Below are 10,780 nucleotides of genomic sequence, written 5' to 3'. Positions count from 1 at the left end.
TCAATTTTTTCCTTTTTAAATAGTTTAGGAGGGTAATGTAATAGTTGCATATATTGTATTTGTATTATGAATACTATTTTCCTTGAAATAAAGTGAGTTCAGTTCGACACCACACCTCAACAGACGTGTGCGGGAATTGGATTGAAATCGCGTATGGAACAAGCTCCGGAACAGTGCGTGTGATTGTCCAGCACCCAGAGACAGTCGGCCATGGACCACAGCTCTTCCAGACTTTCACTGTTCACAGATTTCCTGTAACGAAGGTTTGTAATTCTAAATGTAGTATTGCACTTTTGGTGAAAGTATTTAAAATGACATTTTATGTTGCTTTAGTCTGTGCAGTTGGAATGAATGATGTCACAAGATTTGCTGTGTTGTTATACTGTTATCTTATAACTTTAAAAATTTGCTTTTATGAAGCTTGTTCACAGTACTGTATATAAGTATTATACATTATTTATAATAGACATTGTCAGATTTTACATAAAATTTTGTTTGTAATTTTGTCATGTATTACAGGTCACTCTCTCAGAGAAGCTCCTTATCAGCGTGTGCAGCGAATACAACCATGTTCGCACTTGGTCTGTTACAAGGTTTAGGGGGATGATCTCTACTCAGCCTGGGTCAACACCTCTCTCGTCCTATAAGATTCTTACAATTGATGAAGTAGATCCCAATATATATTATGCCATTGCAAATGATTGTGGTAAGTAATTGTGTTTTGCTGTTGGTCTCTCTCAGCTTTTGATAATTTGACAGTAGTTTAGCTTCCTTTAAAAATTCATTTGTAATGTAATTACTTTATTTGTATATTTTTTTGTTCTTGATATTTGATATATACACACAAGAGCAGATTAATAAAATAATATTTTCCCAGGGCCTTATGGTGAGCAAGATGATGAACAAGTGTTTATCCAAAAGGTTGTCCCAGACACTGACCAGCTCTTTGTTCGCCTTGCAAGCAATGGGAAAAGGTAAGGTTTGCTTGTTGCTTGTTTTATCTTTTTAAAGTGTTATCCATGTGTAAGCTAAACCCGTTCATCTTTTACACATTAGATTGACTGTTTTAGTGTGTAATTTTTGACTGTTGGAATTTATTTTTATAAGATAGGTACTCGATAGAGTAGGAGAGATCTCTTTGATGTGTAATTTAGCTTTTTTAAGGGGCTGTTGTTCATGGTAAATTGCAGGATGGTTAAAATATTCCAATTAGATGAGCTATGTTTGGTTTGCACATTTGCATCTTCTTTGTACATTAAATTTTTTTCTTCTCCAAAGGTGGCTGAATGGAAAATATATATCTCATACCTATTTTATCTCAAGGAGACCAAAAAAAATATCTGTAGTTATTTTTGTATTCACAGAAAAAAGCAATTAATATTCGTCTTTTTTGCAGATGTCCACAGTAGTGACATTACACATTCAGTTAACTCTTTCAATACCATAAAAGTAGTATCAGTAAAGATTGCGGTTCCAGTAACACAGTAAGTAACAGGCATGTTTCTCTCCAGAGTATGTGTCATTAAGTCGGTGGACAACACGACCATTAGTGGCTTTTGTGTGCACGAGTGTGAGGGAAGCAGCCGAATGGGCTCTAGGCCTCGCAGATACATATTCACAGGCCATTCCAATGGGGCAATACAGATGTGGGACCTGACCACAGCTTTGGAGCTGTGCAATAAAGGTAGTGATGCAGGTATGGTTTTTCTCATTATTATTCTTGTTAATTTCTGATTATTATGGCAGTTCCTTTTCCTTGATGTTTTTTAAATTGCCTGTCATACAACTTCTTGTTCATCATCCTTTTCTTTTTTCTGATTTGTTTTTACCACTGAATTTATCTTTTTCTTTCTTTTCTTTCTTTCTTCCATTCTCTCTTTCTTTCTTTCTGTCTGTCTGTCTTTCTTTCTTTCTCTCTTTCTCTATCTTTCTTCCTTATTTCCTTCCTTCCTTTTTTTCCTTCCTCCTTTCCTTCCTTCCTTCCTTCCTTCCTTCCTTCCTTCTTTCTGCCCTTTTTCCTTCCTTCTTGGTCTTTTTCTTTGTCCTCCTTCTCTTCCTCCTCCTCCCTCTTTTCTCCTTTCTCCTTCCTCCTCTTCCTTCTTCCTCCTTCCTCCTCCCTCCTCCTTATTCTCCTTTCTCTTCTACTTTTCTTTTTTATCTTCTTCATAGTTCTTTTTCTCTGAAGAAATGTAAATAATTCCAATGTTTAATTGCAGGTTTGGGCATCAATGGAGGTCCTGAACCATCTGAGCTTCTCCGCCTCCTAGATGTGTGTGACCTGAGTAATTCTTCGTGCACAACACCATGTCTCTCCCCCTCTCCCCTCACTCCTGCTAATGCCCCTCCACCCCACCAACGCCCATACCCCAACACTGGTCACCTCCACCACACCTCTGGCCCCTCCCACCTACAGCAGCCCAGTGCAAGCTATCTGGCAAGCCCCTCGACAAGCAGCAGCCCCCAGCCACACCAGGGCCCCCTCCTCAAGCCAGCCAATGTTGCATTCCTCTCCCATAGCCAGAACACAGCAACCCGGGGAAATCAGGCCAACTCCTCCAATGAAGATGAAGATGAGGGCACGGCTTGTTGATGGTTCAAGACAGATATTGTGGCGATTGTGGCTGAGAAGATCAGTACATGAGTGTTTCACCAAGAGGCAGTGAGAGTGCCTTGTGTGATAGAGGAGAATTCACTATGTAGGAATCTTTGGTAAATATATCTATTGATAGGGATTCCTACTAGTGGAAATATTTTCCAATATGTTCTCGCCATTGGAGTGGAGGGCAGTTTGTGAAGCAGTGTTTAGTATCTATTTTCTTAGTAAGGAAGTCGTGAATAGACACTATGGGTGTAAGACAAGACCATTTTTTTTTCATATTTGGGAAATATGGGTTTTCAGCTGAGGGTTCAGTCACATTCATTACAAACTATCATATTTTGGTCACATTTGAAATGGACAAATGGTGCATATGCTTCAGATTTTATTTAGGGACATTTTACCATTTATATTAATTATGCATACAAAAGAAATAGGGCAATGGATCATTAGCCAAGATAAATGAAATCATGGTCACAGAGCAGCACATTCTTTAGTAATAGGTCCAAGGTCACTTCTTTTTGATTAAGAGAGTTTTTCAACATAGCTATCTTCTGGTTTTCTTGCATTTTTTATGATTCATACCAATTTTACAAATTCTTAAAAATACTATGTAATATTCTCAAGGAGGTGAGTTTGTACAATCAAGCAAATAAGTGACTAAGTAAAATACAGAAACTTTTGAACAGCACAAAACTGTCTGGCAACTAGAATCATTCAAGAATAGTTAAGAAAATGGTATGACAGAAATGGCTGTTGATTTTAAAAATACATGTACCAATTTAATGGTATGAAAGTGGACTTCTGCTCCCACTGATTTTGGGTTGCCATATTTTTCTTCATCAAGGCTTGCAAGGTTATTATCTTTATATTAATATGTTTGGTATTGTTCTTACAGAGCAACATTGGTGACCTTTAGGATGTTCATTTCTATTTCCTTTACTATTTTTTTTTATGAATATGAACATAACATAAGTTACCTAGAAAATGTAAAAGATGGTCTATTTAAGTAATTCAGGTATATTGTCAACTTTCTCTGCTTATATGCAGTGTTTGGATATGGTAAATTTAATTTTGCTATTGATGTACACTAGAAAAAAGTATGCTAATAAGAGCTTGTATTAGAATGAAGTACACAAAACTAGCCATCCTCAAAATAATTCTCAATTATCCATATATATAATCAAGTGTCCCATGATATTTTGTAAATATTCATCCAAAATTAATTTCCTTTCACTTTATCTCATTAAAATATGAGTTAAGATATTCATGATGAATAAATGATTATATAGCTATATTTTTCATGAAAAACTTCCCTTTATAAAATGCTATAGGAAAATATGCAGTGAGGTGAAGTTGCCAGATCTTCTTTTGAACAAAAAAAAATTGTACATCATACAGTCACTTATTTGGCCAACTGTACTTTTGAGTATTAGAATGTTTGATTATTCACAAATAACTTTATATATATCATTGGTGAATTCAGAACTTTAAAGGTGCATTGCAGATACTAAACACACGCATCAAACTGACTATTTACATTAAACCAGTCATAATTTACATAATCATATACCAGTACCAGTACTTGTAGCCATTACAGTAATCATCATTTTTTAAATTATTATAAGCCAGATATTTAGATAGATGTACTGGGATACTCATTCATTTATTAATTTCCAGATGTGTGGACCTTTTATAATTGTACGCGTTGTATTTACTATTTAGGAAATAGCAAATTGCAGTGGGTGTTGGTTTATTGGTCACAATGAGGCATTAATGATGCAGGGAAATGCACATGGGTCATTATTTAGCATAGAAGAACCCACTGTCAGTTACAAACCACTACTAAATCAAATCCGTCTAGTATATAGCCGTAGCCCGCAGCCTTCAAAAGTATAAATGAACATTCAAAAGTTCAATCACCCTTGAGATTCTTTACAAAGGATGAATGTGTTAGATATGTATGTTTCTTTGTATTTGTGTATTCATGTGATATACATATACTGTATATCTACAGTATATATGCACAAGAGTAAATGCCAAATTGTATGATTACTTGTACAAGAATATGACATCTGCAAACCTAAGGAAGTTGCATTTTGTCTATTTGTTTGTCAGCCAATGAGAATTTAGCATGTGTTGACATTATATAGTCCTTTGAACTCTACTATTACAAGCCAAAGGAACAAGCACGTGCCACAGTTCCCAGTGCAAAGAGAAACAAGGCAACAATTGTTTGAAAGGAGAATTCCAAGTACAGTATTTTAGTGATTCACATTTTATTTAACACAGGGATATTTAGGCCTCAAATATAACACTCAAAGAGGCAAATAGTGATGTCTGTCAAGTTCATTTTTATGTGAAAGATTCATTTTTTTGTATTCAAGCTGGTTTTGTCTTGCACAGCTGTCAAGTGCCAAATGTTAGTGCTTATGCTTGATAGACAGTAGTTTGGCGCATATAGGAAGATAGTTTTAGGAAAAGAGGCATTTACCCATCAAAGTTGTGATTTTAAGCTGCAGTAAGTAAGACTGTTATCCATTCCTGGTTTTGCCTTTCAGTGGTCAGAAAGTTAAGGGTAACGTATTGTTGTTGCCACTCTTGAACAGTAGTTTCTTCCTGTTCAGCCTCACATGCATGAGGAGATTATGCCTTTCACTCTGAATTCATGATTGTTCCATAGTGCAGAAATCATCTAAGGAAAGTGGTAAGAAAGGAAGAAGAAAAACATACATATACAGTTATATGGCAAGATTGCACACATAATTTACTCTTCGGCTAGCTTTGTTTTTCTTCTTGATTTAGGCCAAATTATGTTTTGTACAATGAGATGTAGATATTTACAATACACTGTTTAACATATACCACAAAACAGTCTGTGATGTTGCAGCACTCAAACTTAATGTCTGCCTCTTTCTATGAAACATATACAAGGAAAAACAGAAGATATTGCTACAAGGAATGTGGGAACTCCAGTCCAAGAAATGCATTATTTTTCCTTTACAAATCTTCATAGGCAAAAAGACTTTAAAATTAATTTAAAGAGAGAGAGTGACTTGGAAATATGTTTTGAAAGACACCATATCAGAAGTAAGTTTTGAAGGAAAGTTGCTTTGAAGTTTATCTGGAAAGCTCTCTCTAAATAGATAATTGAAAGATGTAGGTAAGAAAAGTAGATGCATTTCCATGACAGTCTGGTGGGATTGGCATTTGCACTTATCCTACAATTTGTATTTGTCTTTCATAAGGGCTATGTTGCTATGGCTTTAATATTAAACATAGTTGGGCATTTCTTTCTCTAGTTTCAATGTATATTCCATATTCTTGCCTTTTTCCCCACTATTTCTTATTTCTTTTTCTTGTTTTTTCTAATGGTCTCACTCTTTGTTTTTCCTTGTTTTCAAACAAATAACTGTTAAGAGAAATCAGAGATTAGGACATGTGAGATACAATATCACTATGACTGTAAGTACTGTTGTAGTAACTAGAAAGAAGTCATTGTGAATCTTCCCACTTACCTACATGTGCGAACATAGTGTGCCCTACGTAAATATTTCTAACGTCTTAATTTCTTCCTTTTTTTTGTCTCATTATTTTTGTTTTGTAAGATAAATCTTACCTTAGATATTGCACTACATTAGGAAATTACAGGCCATGGGTTAATCATACATCATAATAAATATACATAGCAGCATATGTCTGTAATACGTCTCTTTGTATGACATGCTTTGAATAATCATATTATTATGTGGGAAATAAATAATTGTTTAGGAAATACTATTTTCTAATGTGTTTTTCTATTATCATTGTAAGTAAGAGTTAAAATCAATAAATGATATGATTAATAGGTAATACTTATTTGAAGGTACACAACTATGTTTAAAAAGAAATAATAAAACAAATAAAAACATTAGTCTTAAGAATGCATAGCTAATTTGGGAGTGGAAATTTTAAGAATGAAACCTAGAGATGAGACTTTAATGGAGGAAACTTGGCATATTTGTCTTTCAGATATTTTAAGGCAGGATCAATGTTGTATTTATTATATGATGGAAGTTTTCTGTATATAAATATTCTTTTCTTCCTCTTCTTCACAGTTTTCCTTCCTTACTTTTCTAAATTATTTTTCTGAATACGGAAATTTAATTGGACTTTGATGATTGTAAGTAGACCTTTATGGGTATGCAAAAGAGAAGTGCAATAAATGTTTTATTTTTTAATTTAGGAGTTTAAATTTTGAGAGATGACAGTGATACTAAAGTTTAGGGTAGTCTGATGAAATATTTAAACTATGGGTTTACTAGATTTTTTTTATTTATTATTTTTTCATGACAGGTTTCATTTGGAAACTAGAATTGTGATTTATTTCATTGTAATTTGTTTGCCATTTTAGTGTTTCTTTTACTGTAAATTTATTTTGATATAACTCAGTAGCATTAACATGATCTCTTCTACATATTGTAAGACATATCACACTATATTTAGAATAGATAATTTTTATCTGGTCGTCTTATATGTACTTTCAGTATTAATGTACATTTTAATAAGCATTTATTATATGCTGTTACACATTTTGTCTTGTTTTTACTTCTCTAAGTTAGCGGATCTTTAAATGTTGAGCATTTTTCATTTGCTATTTTGTAAATTAGCTGCAGATGCTGTTTATATATGAAACATTATTTTACATAAGCTCAAAATATTGGGTTATTTAACTTAAGGTTCAGTATTTTTTGTTTTTGTTTTAATAATCATTTTGCATTTCCTTGGTATGAATGTAGTCTTTATTTAGAACTTATTGTATTTATTTTTTTTTTTTGCATATTTGTGGTGCATTATTTTGAATACAGATTACATATAAAACAGGGTAATATATGTTAATTTCACATGTGGTTATAGTAGCAATACTTTTGAGTTTTAATATGCATTAATGTATTGAAATAACTAAAGAACCTTAAAAGGATAGGTTTTATGTTGTAGTGTAAACTTCTTGTTATTTGTATAATTTATGAAAGGTTTTGTACTGTATACATTTTTTCTTTGTTATATGAGTAAAAAAAATTATTTCACTGGATATCTTGTGTTTGATTCAGTCATACCTCAGAATGTCGGCACAGAGCATTTTTTCTTCACAAGATATTGGGGGTATAAGTATCAATATCAAAACTACTAAAACTTCTTGCCTCCCCCACCCCACAACCCCCTCCCAAAAATTCAATGGGTGAATAAAATTGCATTTCAGAAGAACTTTTTATATACAGACAATTAATATATACACATTACAATATTATTACAAGTTCAACCTATATACAAACTATTTCACAATGCTTGAGAAGAAATTTTCCCATAATCAGGTAGAACCGATTAAATATTAAATTACCTTAAACTATATATAAAAAAAATAACTTTTCCCCTTCAATATACCATTTTAATTGTGATCTTTAAAAAAAGTTATTATTAAATATTAAATATTAAATAAGCTAATAAACTAGTAAACAATTTTTTCACTCGTGACTATGTCCACAAGGGCTTGTGCTTGTATCATAAATGTATATATTACTTTTTCTAATACACATGGAGGATTCAATGTTGTTGATAATACAGTCAACTTACTAAATCCCCCCCACCCCATGAAATGAGCAAATAATAAAAGAAAAAATATAAATAAGAAAATTCCAATTTAAATTACATACAGCACAAATTCTGCTTCAAAAAGGCTTTCTTAGGTTTATGAAGTTCTTTTAACATTAAGGAAGTGATTACCATAAAAAAAAACTGGACACCATGCTCCCTAGAAATGTTTCCCACCATTCAAAATGAAATTTATGGGAAAAAATTTAATACAATTCTTAAAAGCACAAAATAGCCATGTCCAAATAAATATTCTGATTTTCTGTCATCAATCATGTTCTATAAGAACAGAAAAAAAATAAAAATGTTCTGTAATATAAACAATGTTAGTCAATATTAATTTACTTAAAGTTTAATGTCTTCAATGCTCTTGAGTTTAAGTATTAAACTTCACTGCACTTCTATTCCTGAGCAAACAATAAATAATCTATATGTACACATTTTCAGACTCTCAATAAGTAATTCAACTTTTTGGTGTTTATGCTTTTACTTTTTTTTTTTTTTTTTAATAATCTTAACTTATTCCAGTAAAACCAATTTATTTCATGTCAACTTTGTGAAAATAAAAGAGAGAAAAAATTCTGATATTAGAAGAGAATATTTAAATTATGTTAAAAAGCAAAATTGTATTATTCTCACAAAAATCCAATTTTATCTGAATAAATACTTATCAACCTTTTATAAACATCAGCTCATATCAATGGTTATCATCATAATTATACATTTTTTTCTAATGCCCATAAATACTCTTAATACATTTTCTATTGAGTATTTGTCAAATCTTCATCAAAACTAAAGAAGAAAAAAATATGTATGTACACCCTAAAGAAAGCCTAGCTAGAAATTTTATTCTTCGCATCCACCAGGGCTTTGGTGAGGTTCCCGCTGCTTGCTTCCCCTGCTTGTCCTTCATGGGGCTTCATCTGCAGTGCAGCTCCTTGCCTCCCTTGTATCTGGAAGGGAGAAGTGAAAGGTTAAATATTGGTGGGTGGTGGTGCTGGAGGTAGGGTGAGGGTTTGTGGTTGGTAGTTAGTTGTGTACGTTTGTGGTATCAGTTGTGGTGCATTGTGGTTTGTTATGATGGTTTGTGGTGGTGGTATGTGGTTGTGGTGTAAGTGATATGTGACTGTGGGCGATGGTGGTGATAGGCAGTGGTGTGTGTTTGTGGTGTATGTGGCTGGTAGGTTCAGGAGATGGTAAGTGTTGGTAGGTGAAGGTGGTGGTGGTGGTTAGAGGTGGTTCTTGTTATGGTGGTGGTTGTAGGAGGTTTTTGTTTTGGTAATTACTATTCTTGTAGTGGTGGTAGATGGTTGGTGGTTAGAGATTGTGGTAGGTGGAGATGGTGTAGGTGATAGGTGACAGGTGTAAGTGGGGGTATAGTGACCCGCATTTAGACTCGCAATGGTGGGTCACTCCTGCCACAGCTTTGACCCGAGACCCCTGCCTTGAATGGCCGGGAATAGGAAAGTCTATCCTCCATGCTTCAGAAGACATCGTGAAGAAAACAGGACACAATATAACCCTGCAAATATACCTCATGTTTTACTTCATTTCAATCATTTTAAAGCTTTTAAAAACAAGAAAATCTTTTTATCATTGTTCTTTTTTCAAACATTACATATTAATCTAAGAGAGGCTCCATAAAGACAAAACAATAAAATATCACAAATCAGCAGGGAAGATGGTTCTTTAAAAGAAAGTGATTTCCATATTCATTTTTAGAATACGATTGATTTTAAAAGATAATTTTCTTATTACTTTACTATTATATTTGTTAATGGGATTTTATTTGACTTCATTTGTAAGTATAATGAAACCATTCCCTGGGGCCAAGAAGTGGGGTTGATGAGGTTACCCACACTCCAGCAAACGCAGGAGAGAGATGAGAGAGCGGATTTGGGAAGCACTCATTAATTAATACTATCCTACATGGACTTTGCTAATTGTTCAGCGACTCCAGGGGAGCACTCTCACTTCAGCCCTATGTTAATGCGTATATGTTTTGGGGTTGTGAAAGTGTCGTGTTTTAGTGAAGGGGAATAAGCATATGGAATATAATTAAGGTAATCTGTCTCCTTAGTGTGTCTTATCTTTTAGAATAGAGCCACTTATTTTATGTGTGTAAAACCCAATGTTTTAATTGTGATTCTCATTTAGTCAAATTTGTGCATGTATATTTTATGTTCCCTAGAAAGTTTGTTCATCTTTATAAATGTTTTATTCCAAGTGTTTTAATTCAATAAAATTGTATTTGCATTATGTGATACTTACTTTTCCTTCAAATGCCAGTGAGTTTGCCTGCAAACATATTGAGAAATAATACAAAAAGTCTTGTGAAAAAGAACCTATGGAAAGGATGAAAATAGTCACACAATCGGGAAGTTAAAACAATTTTAAACTAAAAGAGAAAAAGACTTACAGGAAAGGAGACTGTAAACACAGGTGTCATAGGGGTTGGGAAAATTAATGAATGAATAAAAACGTGACACCACCACAGACAATCTCAAGGTCACAAAGTTGTCCACCCATGAACTTTGTTTATTTCATAGGTGTAGA

General features: G+C 33.4%; 2 protein-coding genes across 6 annotated transcripts in view; one reads left to right on the top strand and one right to left on the bottom strand.

The window, feature by feature from the left end:
- Positions 1-123: 123 nt before the first annotated feature.
- On the top strand, positions 124-7,667 carry LOC138862686 (SH3KBP1-binding protein 1; the record flags this gene model as incomplete). 2 transcript variants are annotated; one of them, XM_070125451.1, is given in 5 exon segments in its annotated part: positions 124-263; positions 520-706; positions 878-974; positions 1,512-1,684; positions 2,217-7,667. In XM_070125451.1, coding segments are annotated over 5 exon segments (971 nt in total), but the record flags the coding sequence as incomplete, so codon positions are not given.
- Positions 7,668-7,829: 162 nt separating this feature from the next.
- LOC138862687 (optic atrophy 3 protein homolog) overlaps positions 7,830-10,780 on the bottom strand; it is a 19,670-nt gene continuing 16,719 nt past the window's right edge. For 2 of the 4 annotated variants that reach the window (XM_070125453.1, XM_070125452.1), the window contains 2 exons: positions 10,496-10,522; positions 7,830-9,177 (listed from right to left, as the gene is read on the bottom strand). In XM_070125453.1, coding sequence (XP_069981554.1) covers positions 9,058-9,177; positions 10,496-10,522 — 147 coding nt within the window. In that variant the 3' untranslated portion in view covers positions 7,830-9,057. The remainder of the gene's footprint in view (positions 9,178-10,495; positions 10,523-10,780) is intronic. The other 2 variants (XM_070125455.1, XM_070125454.1) reach the window with 1 other exon arrangement.

Source organism: Penaeus vannamei, chromosome 9 (genome assembly GCF_042767895.1).
Source record: "Penaeus vannamei isolate JL-2024 chromosome 9, ASM4276789v1, whole genome shotgun sequence".
Taxonomy (NCBI): domain Eukaryota; kingdom Metazoa; phylum Arthropoda; class Malacostraca; order Decapoda; family Penaeidae; genus Penaeus; species Penaeus vannamei.
This window is presented reverse-complemented; position numbering and strand designations above follow the sequence as displayed.